The 25,602-nt window shown below is 37.8% G+C and overlaps 1 protein-coding gene across 7 annotated transcripts in view; it reads right to left on the bottom strand.

Moving 5' to 3' along the window:
- Positions 1 to 25,602, bottom strand: part of FHIT (fragile histidine triad diadenosine triphosphatase) — a 1,742,479-nt gene that overhangs the window by 378,988 nt on the left and 1,337,889 nt on the right. For 5 of the 7 annotated variants that reach the window (XM_072598790.1, XM_072598792.1, XM_072598793.1 and 2 more), the window contains 2 exons: positions 15,542 to 15,687; positions 13,770 to 13,799 (listed from right to left, as the gene is read on the bottom strand). The exons of the other annotated variants lie outside the window; for them this stretch is intronic. In XM_072598790.1, the coding sequence (XP_072454891.1) occupies positions 13,770 to 13,799; positions 15,542 to 15,687 (176 nt within the window). The remainder of the gene's footprint in view (positions 1 to 13,769; positions 13,800 to 15,541; positions 15,688 to 25,602) is intronic. 7 annotated transcript variants of the gene reach the window in all.

The raw sequence follows: 25,602 nt of genomic DNA, 5'->3' as shown, positions 1-25,602 counted from the left end.
GATGGATGGATGGACGGATGGACGGATGGACGGATGGATGGACAGATGGACGGATGGATAGATGGATAGATGGATAGAGGGATAGAGGGATAGATGGATATATGGTTAGATGGATAGATGGATAGATGGATAGATGGATGGATGGATATGCACATATTCCTTTTAAAGAGGTTTCATTTTAGAGTATAGTCTATATTTAGAGAGGGCAGCTAGATAGCTCAATGGATAGAGCACTGGACTTAGAATCTAGAAGATTTGTCTTCATGAGTTCAAATCTGGCCTTAGACACTTACTAGTTACGTGACCCTGGGAAAGTCACTTAACTCTGTTTGCCTCAGCTGCTCATCTGTAAAATGAGAAGGAAATAGCAAACAACTTCAGTGCCCTTGACAGGAATACTCCAAAAGGGGTCATGAAGGGTTGGACATGACCGAAGTGACTCATTAACAACAACAATTATATTTGGGGACAGCCCAACATGACATATTTGTATAGATAACTGTATTTCCTTGTTGTCATCTTTCAATAACTTTTTCATGATATACAGTATGAACTTCACCAATTTGAAACAGGCAGATTAAAGAAGATTTGAATTTCTAGGTCTGCATTAAGTTCTAATAAAATGTTCCAATGACACAAGGCCAAAAGTATGTTACAGATCACTAGTTGAATGAATAAATGAATGAAAAAGCATTGTAATATGCACTCATTTTATTTTGTGCAAATGACTGTGTTAAGGGTTAGGGTTACAATAGAAATATCAAGACAGTATCTACTCTTGAGGAGCCCATAATACATAAAAAGACATTTCAGATGCAGGGTCGATGGAAAGGTCCCAAAGTGCTAAGGGTGCATCAGTGATATAGGTATAGTGGTATATGAGTGGTATAAATAGTATAGTATTAGTAGTATAGGCGGCAAAGCCCAGAAGACCTTAGGTTTCAGTTAGCATCATAGTTAGTTAAGAAGCAGTGCTGACAGACTGCCATCTTAACTAACTATGAAACCTAAGTTCCTCTGGGCTTTAGTATCTAATCAGAAGGAATGAAAGAACGGTTAAGAAGATTTGGCAAAGGAACTTCTGAGAATGGGGACCTCTTCTTTCCATTCTGTTGTCATGCACAGGCTTTGGGACAGCCAGGTCAGCAGAGTGGGACTGAGTAGTGTCTGAATGATGGATGACAGATTTAGAAAGCTAAAAGGAAACTCAGAGGTCAGTTCAGATCAGCCCACTCAATTGGAAAGGGAGGAGAGAGAGCTCTAGAGAAATTTAAAGAATTACCCAACGTCAAATAGGTAAGAGACAGAGCTAGGAATCAAACTCAGTTCCCTTGATGCTCATCCCATCTACCTTTTCATGACATCACAATTCAGGGGGAAAAGACTTAGAATTCCAGATCAAAAATCTCAAAGGATCAAGGGTACCAGAAAAGTACACACAACATAGAACTGGAGTCTGCTGTGCTTCTCAGCTTTAAAAGACTCTTGAAAGGGGCTGGTCAAGAAAGCACGTAAAACAGGAAGAAATCCACAAGCTGAGACTACCATCAATTCCCCCTTTTTGTGGATGAAGGGTCATTAAAATATGCAAAACTGTACAACCTAATTATGGGGCCAGTCTCATCTCCCTGCCTTTCTCAAACAAGATGCAGGAAGAGGTCCAGGTGACTGGTTGTAGAACCAACACTGTCAATGCAATTCATCCTTATTTCTGCCAGTAGAATCATTGCCCTAAGTACCATATGGAGTTTCTCATGATTACAATCACCTACAAAAACTAAGGTCTAGTTGTGTTCCAGAGCACTAGAAATGTATCCCAGCATGTTATTTATTTTAACTTGACATCATTTGCAAAGAAGGATTTAGACCATTAAGGGTAATTCAGAACATTCCATGCTGAGCAAGAATTTCCATTCTCACATTCAAATATATAGGAATCTATTATTATCTCCCCCATAAGTAGATAAACACATGAAATGGGATGCAGAAGAGCATGTTCTCACACTCCTCTACAGCTCACAGAAGCCTGGTACACAAATTGTGCATACAAATAAAAAAGATAGCTCTTTAACTTGGTTGGATGAAACCAAAATCCAAGGCAGTCTGTTGTATGTGATGTAGTGTGTCTGGGTGTGAGGTATTGTTAAAGAAATATCCCTCATCACCCATATTATGGTACAATTTACTCACCAATTCGAAAGAATTTGAAGCCTATATACACCTATATCTATTTATAGACATATTTTTCCCCTAGGAACAAAGTCCCCAGTGGACAATAAAGAATTAAAATTCCTAAAGCTACTTAATCACATTTTTTAAAAGAGTTCTTTATCTTGTTCCCAAGGTAGAGTCCAAAAAGTAATTACTGCTATCTTGGTAATTATTAAGAAAACTCCTCTGTGTTGATTTCAAGACGTGAAAAGTATGTCTTTACATTTGGGATTCAGGCCATATACACATACATGACTAAAGTTGGGTATATTCCATAAACAGCCTTGTAATATGATTTCAGGTTGCTGACTTGGTATTCGTTTCTCTTTTTAATATATCAAGAATACAGGTTATCCCTGCAAGAGAATTAACACCCTAGTTATTATAGTGGATTTCTTACATATGGACAAAAATCAGGTTTACAGACCAAGGGTGTAGCATTAGGCTTTTAGTTAATGTGATTATGTTTTCAGGGATGTTACTTGGAGTCCATGTTAATGAAAATTGTGGGACTGGAATTTAAAAAAAAAAAAAAATCCTAGAGTATCTGGAATCCTCAGTAGAAATTCCTGGTCAACCAGAAACCTGTGGGTAGAATAAGTGAATTGAAGGGAAAAATAAACACTCTTATCTTTATTGTCACCAGTTCTTTCCTTAACCCCTTGCTGTCTAGCCTCTGCCTCCTTGACGTAACTGAAGTGCATTTTTCAAAGGTCATTCAATGACCTACTAATTGCTAAATCTTTTAAAACTTTAAAACTTTTACATCTTTAAACCTTGGTCATGGTCTTCCTTCTTTCTACCTTCCCTGTAGCATTTGACACTGCTGACCACTTCTTTCCAACACTCTCTTCTCCTTTCCCTTCCGTTCTGCTAAATTTTCTGGCTAGGCTTCTTTTCTGATCTCTCCTTTCTCATTCACTCCCTAGTTCACCTTTCTCCAAAATAGGGCAATTTTCCAAGATATGATCATTACCCCTAGTTGTCTCCTGTGGAGGCCACATCCATTTCTGAAATTTTAATTATTGTCTCTAAGCATTGGACTCCCAAATCTATATAAATGTCTCTCATCCACCCATCTATCCATCCATCTATCCATCTATCTATCTATCTATCTATCTATCTATCTATCTATCTATCTATCTATGTTTAAATCAGACTTCTTGGTTAATGGTGTCGTATGGTCTTTTAGCTTATGTGATTATGTTCTCGGGGATGCTACTTGGAGTCATTGTTGACGGAAAATGTGGAATTAGAATTTTTCTATCTATCTATCCATCTGTCTGTTTATCTACCAATTTATCCATATATAAGCCCTTCCCAACCCTTCTCTTTTCTTAATTTCCATTCTTCTTACACCTTCCTTTCCTCTGCATACTCTCTGACCTGGTGATATCAGTTTCTTGACGATCCCCCCACAAAATAATTCATACTCTGAGTATTTTCACTAGTTGTCCCCCAAGCCCAGAATGTTCTTCCACCTCATGTCTGTCTCCCAGCTTCTCTGGCTCCCTTTAAGTCTCAACTAAAGTCTCATCTTCTGCAAGAATCCTTTGCTGGTTCTCCTTACTTCTAGTGCCTTCCCTCTGATGATTCTCCCATCCCATCTGAAGCTTGTTTGTACATAGTTGTTTGTATGTTGTCTCTTCCATTAGGCTGTGATTGAGACCAAGGAATGATTTTTTTTTCCTTTTATATTCCCATTATATGCACACAGTAGGAGCTTAATAAATGCTAGTTGACTGACCATATTCTCTAGCCCTAATTTCTTTCCTAAGAGCTAGTTACATCAATCTCCACAATTTTATGGGTATCTCACAATGACCCAAAATTCGATTTGTCTCAAAGTGAACTCTTTATCTCTGGCACAGGGGAAAGAGCACTGTCTTTGGAAGCTAGGTTCAGATCTCATTTCTGATGCCTACTCTCTGCATAATATCAGTCAATCACTTTATGTTCTGGGCCTCAGTTTCCTCATTTATAAAAGTAGATGCTCAACAAATACCTATTTACTCTCCCTCCTTCTCCCTTCCTTCCTTCCTTGTCAACGTTTCTTCCTTCCTTCTCTGTGTAATTTGGCAAATGACCATGTATTATCTGGTGAGAACCTTTTTGCTGCTGTAATAGATCATCACTGAGTAGACTTGCTGCTTCCTGAGCACCTGTTCAGCTAAGTTTGGAGAGACCCATCACCAAAGTCTTCTTCTCCATCACTCATGAAAGACACAAAGAACTGCAATCTAACTTGCTGCACATTTGTACTGGGTCTCCTTGATAAGACTGTGGGGTCATATAATGAGTCCTAGCTTTAGTCCATTACATTGTGAGTGTCTCCCCAGTGCTTAGCACAGTGACTGGCACTTCACTGGTAATTAATACTTATGGATCAGTTGATTTAAAGTTGGTGCATTTAAGATTGAATCTCAGCTCTGACAAGTATTTATTTACATAGCTTTTCATGATCTTCAAAGCACTTTACAAATGTTATCTCATTTCATGAATGTGTCTATTGAACTGCCTAAGGCAAATCACATAAACTATCTGGGCCTCAGTTTCTTTTCCTGTAAAATGAGGAGACAGAAATATAGTAGAGTGGAACTATCATTGACTCAAAAGTCAGAGGACGTAGGTTCAAAGGTTACCTCTAATGGTCCCTAATGGTGGGATCTTAGAGAAATCCTTTAATCTCCCTGGGCCTCATTTAGCAGATAGATATAGAAAGATATAGACATCTATACTATGTAATAGATGTCATATAGATATATTATTAATATATGTATTTATGTATAATATAGAGATAAAGATGTATCTATATATCTACATGTAGATACATATCTATATCTTTCTATATACGTCTATGGCTATCTATGAGGTTGGAATAGATGATCTCTGAGGCAATTTCCAGCTCTAAATCTATGATTCTAGGTTTGAAGCCAATCACTGAACCCCTTCCTAACACAGTTTGCTCCTCTGGTACATGAAAGGGTTGGACTGAACCTCTTTTAAATAAGGACCCTCCCAGCTCTCAATTCATGACTCGTGAGGACAGGCATTGGTATCGTTGAAATTTTATACCTCTCCAGCACCTAACCCAATGCTCTATTTACCATATGTGCATGGTAAGTGTTGGTTGAGTATTGAATGAAGGTCTTGGCACCAGGACAATATTGTGTTTCATAAATTAAAGTGGTTCATTTTTATGCTGCTATTCATTGCAGATATTCAGCAAATACTTCTTCTTTTGATCTTAGAGAAAAAACACCAAGTTTCATCAGGTCCTTACAGTGATTCCCTTAGGGACTTCGATCAGAGGTTATGCCTTTCCTAGAAACCCTATGTGAATTTTAGTTTTGTGTTCACTCTCTCCATCCTCCCTCTGAATTCCAAGAATTCAAATAGATGTTTACTATTGACCAGTTCTTGTTTATTAAAGTTGGAAGCTGGAATAGCAGTGGTTGTTGTTCAGTCATTTCAATCATTTCCTACTCTTCTTGACCTCATTTTGGAGTTTTCTTGGCAAAAATACTTGAGTGGTCTGCCATTTCCTCCTCTAGCTCATTTTACAGATGAGGAAACTGAGGCAAATAGGATCAAGTGACTTGCCCAGGATTACACAGCTTTTAAGTGTCTGAGAACTCAAGGTCTTTCTGATTCTGGGGCTATTACCCTATCCACTGTGCCACCTAGCTGCACCCTGGCATCGTTAGGGTTTATTAAACTAATACAGAATCTCATTAAGATCTGGGAGGACTTTTCACTGCCTTATATTTCTAATCACAAGATCATAGCATTTTGGAATTAGATGCATGAGGAGATTGGGACAGTATAGGAATGTGAGGTAGACAGGAGTACAGTTCCCACCACATACAGACTGAACAAGAGTAAACAGATAGAAAGCAAATTCATTTATTAAGCACTTACTATATGTCAGGTACTGTGTAAAATCACTGACTGCATTGTCATTTCTACTGGAGTATTTTGAACTACTTGGGTTAGGGAGGCTAATGGCATTGCATGAATAACTTGCTGAGTGTTAAGAGCAATATCAAAGGTGATGGCAATGAATTTAGACTCCTTAGCAGACCCCTAGACCAATGCCCACTATACATATGTGTGTGTGCATGTGTGCACATATACATATATGTGTATACAGACATACACATATGGATACACACCTATACACAGGTATACATATGTGTGTATATATGTATATATTTGTGTGTATATGTATGTATCTATATCTCTCTATATATTTTTAATAATAACTCTCTCGATTGCCCTTTCCCAATAAACATTTTTAAGGCAAAAGAAAACTCTCATGCCAAATACACAAAGTCCAATAAAAACAAATTCCTCCATTGGTCTTGTCTAAAGAGCCTTATGTCATTTTGTATTTTAAATCTATCCCTTCTCTCTCAAGAGGCAGGTGATGTGTTTCACTGTTAATATTGTCCTTACCCTGATCAGAGTTCTAAAGTCTTTCAATTTCCAATGTCCTTTATCTTACAGATAAGAAAACTGAGATTCAGGTTAAATGAAGTCAAAGTGGGAGAGGTGGAATTCATACCCAAGTTCTCAGACTCTTTCCAGTATCCTATGGTGTCAACTTTTGAGTCTGAGAAGACAACGTATCCCAACTCCTTGAAACAGAGGTTCTTAACCCTTTTTGCATGTCATGAATTCCCTTGGCTGTCTTGTAAAGCCTATGGACCCATTCTCAGCATAATATTGATAACTGAAATAAATGTTGAATTTCAGTTAGAGGTTAATGAAAATGAAGATGTATTTTTTTCTGTCCAAATTAACAGACACCTTGAAATCTAGTCATGCTATTTCACCTTCATTAAAGAGAATGGTGGTATCTTTAGAGAAGAATCATAATTGCATTTTTCATGGTTAGTGCCTACCCTCTGATGAAAACTCATTACTCAAGACTGAATACAGAGCACTAAACATGGAGATGAAGATGAAGGAAATAGTAACTTGGGATTTCAGGTAGGAGCAGTTTGTGAAAAAATGTTTCTGTATGCAGAGATGAGCACCTTTAAGAGTGTGGCTCAGTTGTAACACCCAGATAATGTAACACAGAGAGTGTTAGCCCCCACATTGTAACTGATTGGCACCCTAAGGCCAAGTCTATGTAGTACTAGGTGAAGAGCCAATTATAAAAACATCATTATGATAGCTAAATTATCTGGGTAATTTAATCTGTTGTGTAGATGTCACCTAAGAAAAGAAGACTCCCTTGCTCGTATTTTCTCTGGTTAATAATGAGCTTGGTAAATTCAGAAAATTAGATAAATGCAAAAAAGTTAAAATTAAAAGAGAAATACAGAGTAATATATAAATCTCATAAAAACATATGCAATGTAGTAATTAACTTTAATGTTCAAACTTCTGGAATTAAATGGAAAACAATTTTTACTTTAAGCTAAAATAGTTGAATGATCTGCCAACCACCCCAGCTCCAAAAGAACCACTTCGAGCAGTGAACTTTCAGCAGTGAATAAAAGGCAAAATGAGTCAGTAAAAAGGCTACTGGATCTATATTTAGTCCTGGTTCTTTCAGGAACCTGTTACATAGTCTTAAGAGCATCTGGGTGGTGCAGTGGATAGAGCACCAGTGCAGGAGTCGGGAGGACCTGAGTTCAAATCTCACCTCAGACACTTGACACTCACTAGCTGTGTGACCTTGGGCAAGTCCCTTAACCCCAATTGCCTCATCCTGGGTCATCTCCTGATGAATATCTGCTCGCTGGATTCAGATGGCTCTGGAGGAAAAGTGAGGCTGGTGACCTACACAGTCCTCCCTCACTCAAAACAAAGTCAAGTGCAAGTCATGTCATCATTTCTCTGATGGCATGGTCTTCTTCGGTAATGAAGGACAAACACACACATGGTCTTAAGAAATCAGAACTCCTCCAAGTGTCAATTTCCTCATCTATATGAAGTATTTAGTGTATTCTTTTACACATAAGCCCCCAATAGAAGTACTGGGATGTAAGTCACTCTGAAGGTCAGTACCATCGCCCACAAGACCTCACCAAAGTGTTTTTACCCCTTCGCTTTCTAACTGGAGGACATATAAATTCAAAGCAAAAGACAGTTTGTTAAACAACTTTGCAAATAAAAGTAACAAGAAGAGAGTCTCCCACTGATACATATTGGTTATGCACTCTCCATAAGTTTGCACATGACCAGTGAAAGGAAGGTACGCATGGCGAGATGACAAATGACCAAGAAACATGCCTGGAGAGACATCTATAGGGAATATATGTGACCAGGGAACCACATGTCCCAGGCACACACAGAGGGAACAATATTGCCAAGACTTCCACGTGGAAATGGTAGCTCATACCTCCAACCCTACAGAGCTCCCCATGGATCTGGTAATAGCATTTCACATTTCTCTGATACTCCCTGTTGGGTATCCATCACACTCTTCCTATGTGCTGTGTCACATCTCTGCTGTCCATGGTACTAACTCAGAGACATTAAGCTAATCTCCGATACCACCTGATGGGCTTCAGCTACTTAGCCTTTTCAGGGTCATCTGCTGCTCTCTTTGCACTTATTTTGTGCTTAATCTGCACATGCAAAATGTGCACAATATGTTATTTCATTCAACAGAACATAAACTCCTTGACAACAGGGACTGTTTCATTATTTTTTCTCATTTGTGACCCCAGTGCCTGGTATATGGGTACTTAATAAGTGATTATTATTTGATTGACAGGTAACTGGCATGGGGTGGGGGGGAAGATTAATTTGGGAGTCAGTGGCCTTCAGTTGAAACCCTGCTTATTTACTATTTGTGTGACTTTGGACAAACCATTTCGGGCTTCAGTTTCCTCACCTGTAAATTGAGAGGGATGGATTAGATGGCCTATGAGGTCTACTCTGTCCTTAAATTTATGACTTTTTGGCTAACTTTATCTACAACCATGTAGTTCCTAGAAAGTTTCTCCTTTGACAAGAAGAACTACAGCTCTCTTTGTATAGCTGAAGTCCAGGAACCACACTACATTCAGCCAGGCAGCTGCCAATAAAAGCAAGTTAAAGTTTATTTGGTTAAACACTTGTGTCTGGTGCTACCTGATTTAAATTCCATGGCCCTGTACAAGTGACTTAAGATAGTCCTTGTAACTCCAGTTTCATATTTGATGGGATGTTGTATCCCTTGGAAACTCAGCTCAAATAAAATAAAACAACCTAACATGGAATCACAGAAACCTTGTGGATTCTGTGGTATTGGGATGATGATCATCTCCAAGATCATGGAAATCAGAATAAAAGCTAGATAGAGAGGGAAAGGCCAGAGTCTTCTAAAGTCCTGGTCTATATTCATGCATCAATGTTTTATATCTGTTAGTAGCAAAATCTCCCTGATCTTTCTTTTACTTTCATCAATGCACAAAGGTGCTGTCTTTCTCAATGTAAACTGAAGTGATTGGACTATTTCATCTCTAAGTATGTCCTTTCTTGCTCAAACATCATCTTCCTGAGTAATTATGTTCAGAGCATCTTTCATACAATAATTAGGAAAAAATGCAGTTTATATCTTCTTCAAGTGCATCTTGAAAAAAAAATCACTGTCCACAATTCCCCATGCCAAAGAGCATCCACAAATTTGGGTTAGTTACACTATTAAACCATCACCTTGTATAAACCACATCAGTTAAGCAAAGGATATACATTAAGTTTTTCATGTGATTTTATTTATCCCACCCCATCACTCCCCCGTATTTTTTCAAATAAACCTAATGGCCCATCCCCAGTAGATTCTCAGCTTGACCTCCCAATTGAGTACCAAAGGTTAATTCTTAATAATCCACACTAATGGGCATGAGAGACATTCTCCCACCCCTCCCAGTAACTACCTATGAATACGGATTTTTTTTTCTAAATATTATTAGACAAAAGGTTTTCAACTATCCACCCTTGGAATTAAAAAGACAAATGTTTCACCCCAGTGACCAATATATTTACTTTGCTAATGTCAAAATATTGTTTAGGAAGCTCTGATGAGAGAATATCATTTCACCTGTTCCCGTCATGTCTCTCCCCCTCCCTCTCCCTCCCCACAATCTGGCAGTCAATCCTTTTCCCCAGCAAGCGTCTGCTGACCTGTTCAGTGTCAGCCCTTACAGTAAATTGCCTTCTGTATCACACATTTCCCCATCTTCCCTGAGGTCTCTTTCTTTTTTTTCTTTTTAAACTCTGCTAGGCATTTTGTCTCAAGCAGTAAAAGCCACATCCAGACTAAGGTCAACACTGGGAATTAGAAAAAAAGAGGGGGAGAGGGATTGGGTTTTTTGCATTTTTTTGGCCATTTGGTACTAAATGTTATCTTAATCCACTCAATGGTTTCTTATAACCATCTAATCTTATTTTACAAAAAAACAAAACTCTAACTATAGCTCAACTTTCCTTTGATTTTCAGCATGGAAAAAATAGCCTTCATCTAATATGGAGACACAGAATCTAACTGCCTGGGGATCTGCATTTGTACATCAGAAAGCGAAACATAGCTGCAGACTCATGCTGCATTTCATCTTATTTTTCTAAAACTGGGCAAGTGGAGAATATCCCAATAAATCCTCCCTTTCCCCAAAATCTAGTTTTAAGCTTCATTGGCTCCATCAGCCTTCAACTTCAGTGAGGAGGAGGATCAGGGGAAAGTGATAGGAGAATGAAAGAAAGGGTTGAAGAAGAGTGATAAAGGACCTGGAACATGTTTATTCATTGATAGAAGAAACTGTGATTTCCATTTTAGTTATTGTCTTAGGGGGGCTAGATCTGTGATTTCATTAGTAAGAAAGTAATTAGGTGGCAAAAGGGATAGAGCACTGGGTCCACAGTCAGGAAGGCCTGGATTCAAATCTGACCTCAGAAACTTAATAGTTGGGATCCTGGACAAGATAATTACCTTCCTCTGTGTCAATTTTTCCCATCTGTAAAATGGACATTACCTACTTTCAGGGTTGTTCTCACAACAAATGAGAACATATTTCTAAAATACTTAGCAAACCTTCAAGCATTACAGAGATGTTCGTTATCATCATGACTATTATTATTGAAAGTCCAATGGGGATTGGGATCAGTGTCATCAATGCGATCTTTACCTGAAGTGAAACTTGTAGTCTTAGGGAATTACCTCAGCAATAAGACACGAAGTGATTTTTGTCAAAAAAAACCTGTATCATAGGTTGGACTTGAACCCAGGTACTCTGTCTCTGAGGCCAACTCTTTATCCATACAAAATATAAATTTATCATAGAACCTGTGGATTACTAATAATTGTTGAAAAGCCAACAGAGATATACTTGTAACTCTGGTAACTGAACCAAATAGACCAAAATGTGCCTCAGGGCAAACAACAACAACAAAAAAAGCATGTTCAAATATTTTTAAATAAATTCAATTTGATAGAGGATTTGGGGGGGGGGAGGTTTGCATAGGAATGACATCATTTGTGCAAAAGAAATAGATTATCTGATACTTTTCTTAATCCTTACTAAATGCTACTAAACTTATTTTTTTCTACCTCCTGAAGTACCCAGGGCAAAGCTGTAGTCACCTTGCCATCATTATAGCCCTGAAACCCAATATTGTACAGGCAAAGGAGAGGCAACCTCAATTTTCATGCTCATCCTCATACCAATAAATCCGTAGTTCCTTAATGACATAATGAATTGCCTATTGATTTATTGGTATGAGGATGAACAGGGAAGCTAAGGATTGGCCAAATAGCAAAGCCTTCCTTTAATTATCTCCACTTTAACCTGTATATATCTTGTTTGTATCTGGTTGTTTTGTTGTTGTCGTGGTTCTTTGTGTGTGTGTGTGTGTGTGTGTGTGTGTGTGTGTGTGTGTGTATGTTATCTCCCCTATTAGACTATGAGCTACCCTATGGCAAGTTATGTCTTTTGGCTTTCTTTGTAGACTCAGCCCTTAGCTAAAGTGCTTGGCACATAGTAAGTAATTAACAAATTGTGTATTACCTGACTCACTATCCTACACGGAAATGTTTGGATGGGTTTACTTCCCATGGTTATTTAAGAAAGGTAAAGCATTTTTTTCAGAATATCAAAAGATAAAATGTGGCAAAGAAATGGATACCATATTGTCAGTTATGTTTAGATTGACATCTTACACTATATACTCCAAATGGAGAGGACCTAGATATAAAAATCATGTCATAAGCAAATTAGAAAAACAAGGAATCTCCTTTCTGACTTACGGATAGGATAAGGGTTCATGACCAAGCAAGGGATAGAGAGGAGCAAATGTTAAGTGGACTGTTTCACTTGCACAAAATGTAAGAGTTTATGCTCAAATAAAATAAATGTAGACTAAAATTAGAAGGAAAGCCATTAACTGAGAAAAAAATCTTCAAGGAAAGATTCTCTGATAAAGTTCTCATTTCTAAGGCACATAAACAATTGATTCAAATGTATAAGAGCTATTCCTCATATAAGAAATGATCAAAGGTGATGAATAAGAAATACTCAAAATGAGAAATACTAGCTATCTGCTGTGTTACTAAAAAAAGGCTCCAAAACACTAATTAGAAAAATGTAAATTAAATCACCTGAATTTCTATGGCACACCCGTCAAACTGGTAAATTGGACACCCCCCCCCCAAAAAAAGAGGACAAATCTTGGAGGGGCTGTGGTAAAAACAGGTACAAGGCATTATTAGTGGAGCTATTAATTGGTCTAGCCGTTATGGATGGTAACCTGAAACTGTGCTCCAAAAATTAAAACCGTACATACCCTTTGATTACTACTAGTGATACCTCTTAGTCCTATATCCAAAAGAGATGAGAGAATAAAGAAAAGTACCTATGTGTACCAAAATCCTTGCTGCAGCTCTTTTTGCAGTGGCAAAAAGTTGGAAACTAAGAGGTACCATCAATTGAAAAGATCTAAACAAATTATGATGCAAAAATATAATGAAAAATGATTGTGCTATAAGAAAGGAAACAAGGGATGATTTCAGAAAAACCTAGAAAGATGTAGATAAGCTGATGCAGAGTGAAGTGAGCACAACCAAGAGAACAATTTATGCAATTAGAATCATATTTTAAAGACAATCAGCTGAATGACTTGAGAACTCCAATCTATGGAATGACCAATCATAGTTCCAGAGCAGTCATGTTGAAGCACGTCAGCTACTTCTTGACTGAGACATAATCAAATTAGGGCACTGAACAGGATATATTTTTTTGGACATGGCCAATGTGGGACCCTGTTTGGCTTGACTATTGACATTTATCAAAAGGGGTTACCAAAAGCTTTTTCTTTTCTTTCCTTTTTTAGTTGTGGAGGAGGAAGGGGAAGAAAATGGATACTTTTAATTAGGGAAAAAATGAATTGAACCATAAAATAACCATATAATAACTGTATAATTCCAGTAATTTAAGTGCTTGTAGTGATATTGGAAAGAGGATCCCCACAACCCAAATGATCCAACAAGCTGCTGTAGATTAGTTGGATCTATTAAGTCTCATAATCCTCCCTTATTTATTTATATGCATGTAATAGGTACTCACCTTCACAGTCTGTCCAGATTCAGGTCCATCCTGTAGTCCAAAAACACACACACACAAAAACAAAGGATTCAGTTTAGGTCTCAGAGTTATTCAGAAATAGGATTCATTAGTAATTTACATCTAATTTCATTGTGTGTTAATTTATAGCACTCTCATGGGCACCATTCAACTTGAAGCATTTGAGAAGAGACTCTTTTTCCACTTCTGCCTAAGACTAAGTAAGAAGTTAGATATAAAAATGATATAAATTATACAAAGCATCACCCTTTCTTACTTCTCTACACGCTTTCCACTCATGGCTCTGCTTTTGATTGCTTTAAAGGAAGGCGGCAGACCTTTGGGAATGTGAAACATAACATCTTAAAAGTCTCTTTAAATCAGAGAGAGTTTAATTGATATCTGGTCTTAAGTTTTTATATAGGGAAGCTGATTTAGGTGAATTAGTAAAGTAGGGGTATAGAACTTCCCATATTAGACAAAAAAAAAATTGTCCATTACTTCCTTATCATTAACCTTGAGAAAGGCATGGATAAGTCTCACCAGGTTCCCAATCCCTTTACCCTTCTGCCTCCTGCTACTAGTGCACCACAGCTCCTGGTTCCTATTCCTCTGTCCTACTCAGAAACCCATGGAACATGTTAACCAGGCCTGGGCATCAAGCCAGTCCAAAACCCATTACATATGTTAGGTGTAACTGAAAGCAGATGTCAGCCTGATTTCAGGAATGAACCAGCTCTCTCAGAAATCAAAGCAAAAAAGTGGCCATAGTCATCTCCTGGAAGAGCAAATTTTGCTGGTTAATATGCAGCACCTCACACTGCACAGAAAGAGGGGGAACTTAAAACTTATATTGAAGGAATGAATGGATGGATGATTTCTTGGGAGGCATTTACAATTTTCTTCACCTGTGTACTTGAACTTAGTCTATCTATACACTCAACAGAAAAATTACAGAAACAAAAGCTGTATCCACAAAAAAACACTGAAACGGTTAAAAAAAAGTTTTGAAAAATTGTACCCATTAAAACAAAGTAGACATGAGAACAAGGAAAAAACATCTGTCTTTTGGGTCCAATCACCACTTTTGTGATAATTATATATTAGGAACATTTGCTGCAGGGGTCCTGGAGGGTCTCAGGAAGAGAACTGGGTTATAGTCTTGGGATACATAAGAATTCAGCTTAACTTAAACATGAAATACTTATTATACTAAGTTATCAATTGATTTTAAATATATGCTCTATCTCTCCCCCCATGATATCTTAATGTCCATGAAATCACCTCCTCAATTTTGTTTTGATTTGTTTTTCACCTTCATTTTATAATTCTAGATATATCCTAGGTTGAGCCTTTGCTGTGTTGACATTGAAGTAAAATTGAGACCTTGCCAGAAACACCTGACATTTCAATGATATTTCAATGAAGATGAGCTTGGTGGATAGAAGGGATCCTGCTATTTTTGAAACCCTAGTGTCACTGGATTTCATAGAGTTGGCACTGAATGGGATCTCAGAAGACATTTAATCTCACCTCCTCATTTTAACAATGCCAGAGGGGCAAAGTGAGTTGTCCAGAGCCACACAGACAAGAAGCTTCAGAGGCTGGTCCCAAGTACCAAATTCTGCATATTTCTACTGCCTCTCTAGGACACAGTCTTATCAATGAGTATTGTCAACTAAATGAATGAATTGGTTAAAGGTCAAAAAATGAGATAGTCAAGTTTTAAAAGGAAGGAAAAAAAAAGATATGATCCAAGCAACTGGCATACCCACCTGCATGGCAAATGTGAGGGAAGTTCCCTGGAAGTGTTTCTCCACCACATTCCCAACCCTTTGGACCATCTGAAACAAATCTGCCACTTCATTAGGATGCAGGTCACGGAAACGCTCCACACGGCGCAGGGGACACACCAGGACATCTGTGTCATAGTCTGTGTTAAGGCATGTCATTGTTCATAGTGCACACAGCTCTTAGTGAGTAAACATAGTAATGTTACAGAGTGTTGTTAAGCTTGGGATACAAAAATACCATGCTTTTATGAAGTGGAACCAAGAAGTTTCAAGTCACCGTTAATATTCTGCCTGGCGAATATTATCATTACTACCTTCTTTCTTAGAGCTGGGGCTGGGAGAGTACAGAGAGGTTAGGTTTGTTTGTTTGTTTGTTTTTTATCTTGAGGCACTAAGAGGATTCTGGGAAGTCAGAGATGAAAGTCTCGGTCTCCTGAACCCCAGTTCTGCTACAACTATCCTCTAGACAGCCTAAAGCATTAGCTTAGAAAATGACAAGAAGTTAGTTCCCTCCTAGTTAACTTGCCAGGATTAAAATTTAATTTCAATAACCCTTTGAAGAAAGAGGGAAAGAATGTAATGAAAAGACAGTAGTTATTTTTTAACTGCTGGAAACTCTGTGGACCTTCAGAACAAGTAGCATCTACCTCATCTGTAACCAAGAAATGTACCAGGAGTTAAGCAATTCACGAAAAGGTTATGTCAGACTGATTTCCAGGAAGCCAAGACATTTGAAGTGAAATCATTAGTATGTGGAAAGGGTTGTCTACTTATATAGATGAGAACTTCTTAATGCAGTCTTAAAGTTTATCAGAGTAAATATATCTGCATTATTAGTGTGAGGAAAATTGAAGTGTTCTTGAGAAAAAGGGTCAGGATGCAATTAGGATAACCTACAGGTTATATATCAATATTTAATTTTTTTTTACAAGTGATCAATGCTATTACTGCTGCTTTGCCTAGGATCCATCCCTTTAAATTAGTTTTTAAAATAACACATATTGGTATTTGTTTAGCACTCAAGCCCCACTGGGACAGAAAAGTGTCGAATTGTTTCTTCTGTGAGTATGTCTGCTGTTTTTTTTCTTCCCTGGTATGCTTTGTTTCCGTGTGCTTTGGTAATTCTAAAAGAACATGTCACTACCTGGAATCCAGGCTGCCAAAGGGCAAAAAAAAAAAAAAATTCCAATAATTTATATTCTAGTTTTGCCGGCATATAAAGCATCTTTATAACTGATGCCATTGGTTGAAATGAAATACCAACAGGCAAAATAGGGGATTTGTTGTGGAGGTCTGTTTTCCATAGCAGAGGAGAAGGGGGAAAAAGAAATGAGGGGGAAAAAACTAATTAATTTTGTTCTTAATAAGCAAATTCACGTCAATGGTAAACTAGGAAGAAGAACATTTGTTTAATCTGAGTCCATTTTTCAAGAGAGGAAGAGGGAAGCTTCAACCCACAGGGCATCTGATACTTAAAAAGATAATTATCCTTCTTTCGCTGTGCTGCTGTATTATCATGGGTCAATGAACTATTTAGAAATGAAGAATTTCCCTTCATTTGCTTTGAGCAGATTGCTGACTTCCCCTCCCAGGGAGCTGGCTTTTCTTTGTTAAAAGAAATGTTCCTTCAAGTTCCATCCCCTCCCTATTTCTATCTCCCACTTCAAGGTAGGCTTTGGATTTCACCAAACCGTTGCAACCCTGAAGACCCCAATCAATGAAACAACCTAAATTGTTAGACTTTATCTCTCCATAAAGCCTTGAAACCCTAAGAAAAGGATAGAGAAGGAGAAAGAGAAAAGAGAACAAGAAGAAGGAAGAAAAAAAGAAAGAGAAGATGAAAAGAGAAAGGAGAGAGGGATGGACATGGGGATGGAAGGGTACAAACAATGTGGTATAGTCTGCAGAAGCAGACCTGGGTTCAATTTGTGATAAACAATTTGCAAATACTACCTCTTTTCATTCTCTCAAAAACCCTGTAGAGTAGGTGCTATAATTATCCCCATTTTATAGTTGGAGAAACTGAGGCAGACAGCTGTTAAATGACTTGGTCAGAGTTTCACAACTAGTAAGGTCCTGAGGTTGGATTTGAACTCAGGTCTTCCTGAATCCAGGTTCAACATTCTGCCCATGAGGGTGCCACACAGGAAACTTTCTAAAGGTACAAATCTTGGTATATGTGAGCTTTTCATGCAAAAGAAATCACAAGTCTTGCTCCAATACAACTATAAAATGCATATCTATCTCTGTGTCTATAGAGAAAAACTATAGATATAGAGATCTGATCTCACTGAAGGAATTATATTTTGAAAATGAGTCATTATTCTACTTATTTCCAACTCTTACATTTCCAGTGAAGATCCATATTTTGAATCCTTATGCCCTTTGTGAGTGACTTAATTTGGCAGCAATCAGATATGAATGACCAGGACAACCCCTCCTTGCCAAGTCCCCTTCCTGTAAGTAGAAACATGTAAGTCTGAGTGGTCCAAATCTGACCACCCCTTAGTCACATATTAGCTATTCACATAGCTCTTAGCTATGATATTTTCAGCTCTCAATAATATACTTGTAGAACACTAGTTTTGTTGATGAATACCTCTCTTTCCCAGCATACATGACTCTATCTCTCCCTGTTATTTTTTCTGTGTTTGTTCTTTCCTGGGTTGGCTTCTATAATATTGTTAAGGATCTCCCCTTTTTTCTCTGACAGCTACTTCTCAGTCTACTTAGTTCCTTGTCTTCTTCGCATTCTTAATGGATGTACCCCTCAAAGTTCTTTGACCCTCTTTGACCCACTTCTCCCCTAGTCATCTCTTCTTGCCCCATGGCTTCAACTATGCAGCTACACAGCTATCCACTCAATTCATATAAGCTCTCCTTCTGCAAAATCCTGGTCCATAGGGTGGGGAACCTTCAGCCTCAAGGCCACAGGTGGCCTTCTAGGTCCTTGCATTGGGTGCAGCTTTTTGAATGAGTCCAAGTTTTATTGAACAAGTCCTTTTATTCAGGTGATTTATTCTGTGAAGTTTGGATTCAGTCAAAGGTCCACACCTGAGCACCTAGAGGGACACATGTGCCCTCGAGGCTGCAGGTTCTCTGCCCCTGCACTAATCTCTGATTTCCAACTGCATACTGAGTACTCTAAAGCCTTCTACTTAAGCATTCACAAGCAAAAGGTGAGAGGGACTTACGTTTGCAATAAGGTTTTGATAGAAATCAGAGGCAGCTGAGTAAGCTCAAGTGCTCAACTACAAACCAATCCATACAAAGGGATCAGCTTGGGTCATCATCACTAAATTAAGCAACATGCAAATAGGGATCTGACATCTTATCAAAAAAGAAGAGAGGAAAGAAGAAATAAGAAAGAATTTCAGGCTGGAATTGGGCTTAAGAGCTGTGGACAACAGCTGAGGGCAGCTAGTGTCCTTTTGCATTAGGCTTTTGGTTGGAATCCAGTCATTCCAGATCAAAAGACTCCTAAATGAGCTAGCAGTCCTATGCAAGGAAAGGCAGGGCAGCCCTGCTTTAATAAAGCATCACTCGAGAGTCCAGTGTGAGCAGCAGTGGAAAATTTGCCATGAGACTTCGCCGAAACAACAAAAGAGAAATGAGGACTTTGCTTCTAAGGAACATGGAAGGCAAAGAACATTTTGCAGAGACCTAAAAAGAATATTCTACATTTTCATCCCTGCTGGTGCTAAGCAACAGCTGTATCTGGGCAAAATGCATGTAGATTTCCCTATCAAAGAACATCAAAAAGATGGAGAAATAGCTTTCTGTTCTCCAATTTATCAGGGAGAACGAATTCTTCCTGGAAAGAACAAAAGAAGTTCTTTAATCAGCAAGCATTTATTAAGCAACCATGTGCAGGGAATTATGCTAGGTACAAGGGAGAGTGAGTAAAATTTGAAATAGTTCCTGCCCTCAAGGAGAATATATTCTTTCAAAGGAAAATTGAGGGAATGGACTGGATGAACCAGATAGGAATAAAAATCTATGTCAGGAGGTCAGAAAGGAGAAGAATATGCCACAGGAATGGAGGACTATCCTTGAATATTTAGTTTCTAGAATGTGTATGAGACACTTCTTGTATAGGGGAGATCTGAGACCTCTTGGGAGAAAACAGCTCCTCTTCCTCCATAGAGGAATGAGATGGAAGAAATGGATGTTGGCCAATAAACATAGCTTTAGATCTGGAAGGGACATCAGAGGTCACAGAGACCAGAGAGGTCCAATGTTTGGGCAGGTCAGCACTAGATTAAAATATAATTAGAAAATCTTTTATAAATTCAATTTTTAAATAATCAATGAAACATAGATAATAGCAATTTGTGATTTCCTAAATCAATCTGTATTCCCCAGGGATCTCTATATATGGATTAGTGCCCCTGTTTTCTATTTGATTTTGACACCTCTGATCTAGACCAATACCCCTCATGTTGCAAGTGAAGCAACTAAAGTTAAGAGATATGAACTTATCTCCCCAAGCTGACAAGGTGACACAGGCAGGGAGTTCAGGTCTGGAAGGAAAAGCAGGTTCTTTTGCCTCAAAATCCCTCACTCTTCCCAGTCATGGCTGGTAACTCACTATTGGAAGGTCATATTTTAACCTAATAGGAAAAAAAAAGTAGAAGTAGATTGTCTTCCCAGGACCTGAGATTTGTCAGAACTAACTGACACTAGTCACTTTGGGATTTACCTTAAGATAAATGTTACCATCAAAAGAGCATAGAAGGTACTGCTAAAGACTTGGGGATTCTGGGTAAAAAAAATGGACACCTGAGAAACAAAAGTCATATTTTTTTCAAACTAATATCATACTAGGGAAAGTGGAAGATTCAGAAAAGAGGCAGGCATGAGAAGTGAAGAGTTTCTTCAGAATCTGGGAACTGAAATTGGATTTCTGGACCATGGTTTAAAATTTAGGAATGATGGACTCTTACCCAAGTATGGAGTACACCTAATGAGGGTCAATATGAATATATTTCTCTGGATGCTTATGATTCTGATCAAGAGGGCTAATTCTAAAGAATGCAAGGTAGGGGGGAGGGAGGAATTATTCCAATAACTCTGCCAAGCTAGATACTTCAGTGAAAGAATAAGCATATCTAGTACAGAAGATCATAACTTATAGGAGAAAATATTCCAGAAGAGAGTCAGAAACAAAATGTCTGGCTCTAAATGTCTAGACAAAAAAGCACATAGCATGGGAAATAAGCAGGGTGAATTTTTAAAAATTCTAATTCAAGCCAGCAAATATAACATTACAAATATTAGTGAGACATCATGGGATGAAATTCATGCCCAGAGAGTTAAAACAACAATAGAATAGCATTTTTTAAGAAGATAAAATCACAAGGAAATCTAGTACCAAGAAAGGTAAACATATTGATGACAGCCTCATATTATCTAAAAGCATTGCAAAAAAAGAGTGTGTATACACTAGTATAGATACAATTCAGAGATATTTATTAAAATATATAAAATTTAAAGACCCCTACAATTCAGTGAATTCCATAGTTTTCACCAGTCCATACAAAAGTAAATATCTTTAAGATAATATGTCCATGGTGAAATGTAACTGATTTTAATATGTAAATCTCATCAAATTTGTAATTCTTTGGAACATGTGGGGAAAAAAAAAACCAGACCTTTTCTTCGTTTTCATCAGTTCAAGGTTAACACCTTTGATTCATAGAATCATAGAATTAGAAGTTCCCTAAAACAATAGTGTCAAACTGAAATAAAAATGGTGGTCACTAAACCTAAGGATCCCTACAGGATTCATATTGACTTAGAAAACCATATATTAACATTATCTATGTGGTGTTGAATTTTATTTATTTTGCTAAATATTTTCCAATTATATTGTAATCTTTAATCTGGTATGGAGATGCTGCAATGTGGCAGCAGGCTCTTTGGGAGCACCTCTTATGATACCTCTGCCCTAAAAGGTCATCAGATCATAGGAGCATAGCTCGTGATACTATAGATTTGGAGCTGGGCAGGACTGTGTCCAGTCCTGTAATTCTACAAATGAGGAATCTGAATTTCGGAAATCTTAAGGGATTTCTCCAAAATCATGCAGATAGAAGTGAAAGCAGTGAGATTTGAACCCAGGTCTCTAACTGCTATTTCAGTTCATCAACCATTGCAATTTCAATGTGATGGATTGTAGGCCCAGATAGAAATTGATTTCCCTAGAATCACACATTAACAACAAGGACTCAATACTGAATTCTCTAAGTGCAAATTCAGTTTTTTTCCCACACTCCTTTCATGGCAAAAAGCTAGAGTAATACAGCAACCGAAAGAGGAGTATTACATTTCATGGAGCGCTTTTCTGTCTGGTTTTGTAACTTTTTTTTTTTGCTGCAGAAACTGTAATCTTAGAGACAGGGTCAAATCCTGTCCTAACTGGAGCACAGAAACTTCCAGCTGATTTAAAGGCAGCTGCTTAAAGACAGAGGAAGGCGTGTCCTACACGCCAACTTCAAACCAAATGTCTTCCAAAAGATCTATAATTACAACATGTCAGAGCTGAAAGGGGCTTTAGAAAATAGGCAAAACCCTTGATTTTACAGATGAGGAAGCTGACACTTGAGATAGAGGGTGACTAGCCCAAGATTATGTACAGTCATTGGCAATAACGAGATTCAAACTCATGTTTTCTAACCCCAGACCAGTCAATTCCCACCCCAAATATGGAAACTGACTGGTCTAAGGTTAAGAAATATGAGTTTGAATTCTGTTATTGCCACTGACTGTACATAATCTCAGGCTAGAACACTTAAGATTTGCTCAAATAGAAAATAATGAAGACTAACCATAGCAGCAATTAGTCATCCAGTGTTGAAAAGGCTGTGGACTGCCAAAGTAGTGTTGAATCTGTGTAAAAAAGATTCAGGAGGAGGTGTGTCTTCTTTAGTGTCTGACATAATTATGAGACAGTCTTCATAGATTAAGTAGATATTATAAGCTTAGGGGTTTAGTAGAAGTTTTAGACCCAGTAGACTGGTCTGAAATTGACATCTCTAAAGTTACCAATGATCTCCCAACTGTGAAATCCAGTAGTTTTCCCACAGCACGCATTCTACTTGTCCTCTCTGCAGATAACAATAATCTTGGCCAATCTCTTTTCTTGGCCCTCCCATCCCAAAGACTTCTGTTATACTATCTTTTCCTGGATCGCCCCCTTTCTTTTATGACTGTTCCTCCTCAATCATTAGATTTCTCCACACGAAGCATGGGCATCCCTCAAGGCTCTGCCTGGACTGTGTTCTCTTGTTTCTTTCTCTTGGAAGACCTATTAACTCCCACCGGTTCAATGATCATCTCTGTGTAAATAATGCCGAAATCTCTTCAGAATATCCCAAGAGTCATGGTGCTATAAATTGGTACCATGACTTTTGGGACACCCTTTGCATAAGTATTATCTCCTGGATTCCAGTCCTAGAATATTAAATGCCTACTGAACATCTCTACCTGGAAATGCCATTCGAATGCTTTCCCCAAACTTCTCTTTGAAGGTACAGTCTCCAGCTGGCAGCCTTGGAGTCAACCTTTAGTCTTCACTTTCCATCACTTTCCTACCTCTATTAAAATTTAAAAAAAAGGTTACTTTATTATATATTTTATATAACTTATATGCATAACTTTTATATAATGTATAACTTTATTATATATTTAAAAGGAATAGCATGTTGTACATAATAGACTTGCAGTTTCATGTGCAATCATCTCTTTATTAAACTATGTTATGGAAATGCTTGGTCTATTCCAAAAATTAAAATTAGAATAAATAAATTTTTTAAAAAGTAATCATTGGTCAGGTCTCCAAATTATTACTTACATTCATTCATCCTGCCCATCACCTTCTCTCTACTCATATAGATTCTGCTCTAATATGTGGCTGCATCTGTTCTCACTCAGACCAGTACAATAGCCTAGTTATCCTGATTCTAATTCCTCTCCTACCAAATCCATCCTTCCCACAGTCAACAAACAGATATTCCTAAAATACGGATCTGATCATATCTTTCCCATGTTCAAAAATCTTTCATCTTTACCGCCTCTAGGCTAAAATACAAAATGCTTAACTAGCCATTAAAGTCTTCCATGACTTACTCCCACATAATGCTTCCTACTCCATGTTATGTCTTCTTCTCTCAGTCCATCTTCTGATCTCAGACCCACCAGAAACTTGAAATCTGCCCTGGATCACGTGGCTCCCATAAGTGAGTTTTCACTTCCTCATGCTGAGGTCCATGTCTCCATACCTGATTCCTGCTATCTCTACACTAAGGCTATATGTGTGCCGCTTCCCCTTCGGAAGACCCCTTTATTTGTTGTCTTTCCTCATTAGAAAGTAAGCTCTGGAGGACAGGGCCTTGTCACGCTTATCTCTGTGTTTAGCATAATACCAGGCACATCATCTTAACAAATGCTTGTCATTTCTAAGTACTTAATTATCTATGTCAGTCATTGTCTCTATCTATCTATCTAGTACCTTCCCATTCTTATTTTAACTACTTCCCTTCAAGAACTTTCCATTTTAATTGAATAGGCCTGCTAGTATTTCTTCAAAGAAAACATTCCATCTCCCATCTCCCATTTCTTCAGGTCCAAATTCAATACCTAGTTTTCTGAGAAGCCCAACAGAGGTTCCACCTTCTATTGGCCCCAGGTCTTTCCTGTTCTCCCCATAGGATGATAATCTCTTCCCCTTCAAATTACTTTCCATTATTCAGTGTACACTTTGTATCACCTGTGTCAGTGTTCTAGCCTTCTAATTGAATATAAATTGCTTGAAGGTAAGAATGCTTTAAGTTTTGTATGTGTGTGTGTGTGTGTGTGTGTGTGTGTGTGTGTGTATCTCCCAAGAACCTAACACAAAGCTGTTGTTCAGTCATTTTACAGTCATGTCCAACTTTTCATGACCTCTTTTCAGGTTTTCTTGGCAGAGATGCTGAGTAATTTACCATTTCTTCTCCAGCTCATTTTACAGATTTGGAAATTGAGGCTAACAGGGTTAAATGACTTGCCCAGGGTCACATAGCTAGTTAGTGTCTGAGGTCTGATTTGAACTCAGGAAAATGTGTGTTACTCCCTTCAGAGCCAGCATTCTATAAACTGCACCACCTGTCTGCTCCTAGAACCCAGCACAATGCCTTCCTTGCAAATAGGAGGTGCTTAGTAAATGCTTATGGAATTGAAATGGTTAAAGAAGCTGTTTGTCTACATGTTCACATTAAAATTATTTCTGTTCAAATTTGTGAAAATCACTACCCTTGGACAGTAATGAGTTGCTTTTGACATAGGAATTGGCTATCCCAAGGAGGCCATGGATAAGATGCCATTGCCATACACACGAAAATATTTATGGCAGCATTGTTTTTGTGATAGCAAAGGATTATAAATGTCCATCAAGTGGAGAATGGCCAAACAAATTGTGGTACCTGAATATAATGTATGCTAGAAGAAATAATGAATAAAGAGAAGTATGGAAAGATGTACATGAAATGATACAGAGTAAATAATCAGAGCCAAGAATACAATCTACATAACGACTATAACAAAATTGGAAAGAGCCACAAAAGCAAAAAACAAAAATGAATGTTGCAAAATTACAAAGAGGAAGCATGCACCAAAAAGTAATATGATAAGGCACCCTTATACCATCCCTTTGCAAAAATGAGAGGACTATAAATGGAGCGTATTACAGACACTTTCAAACTTTTTTTGATCTATTGACCAGTGTTGCTTTTTTTCCTCTGTACCTTTTCTTCCCCCTTTAAAATATTTCTTACATGAAGTGACTGAGGAGAGGAAAAATGGATACCTGGGAAATTATGGTGATATTTAAAAAAACAACCAAAATGTTTTTGTTTTTTTAAGAAAAGAAACTGAAGTTCAGTGAATATTCAGGTGGGTGCAAATGAATAAGTTGTCAATTCAGAATAGTGTTGACCATTTCAGAGTTTATTTATTGATTATAATCACTGGTATTAGAAAGGGGAAAAATCATTGAGAGCATTCTC

The sequence above is a fragment of the Notamacropus eugenii genome, chromosome 3 (assembly GCF_028372415.1).
Source record: "Notamacropus eugenii isolate mMacEug1 chromosome 3, mMacEug1.pri_v2, whole genome shotgun sequence".
NCBI classification, from domain to species: domain Eukaryota; kingdom Metazoa; phylum Chordata; class Mammalia; order Diprotodontia; family Macropodidae; genus Notamacropus; species Notamacropus eugenii.
This window is presented reverse-complemented; position numbering and strand designations above follow the sequence as displayed.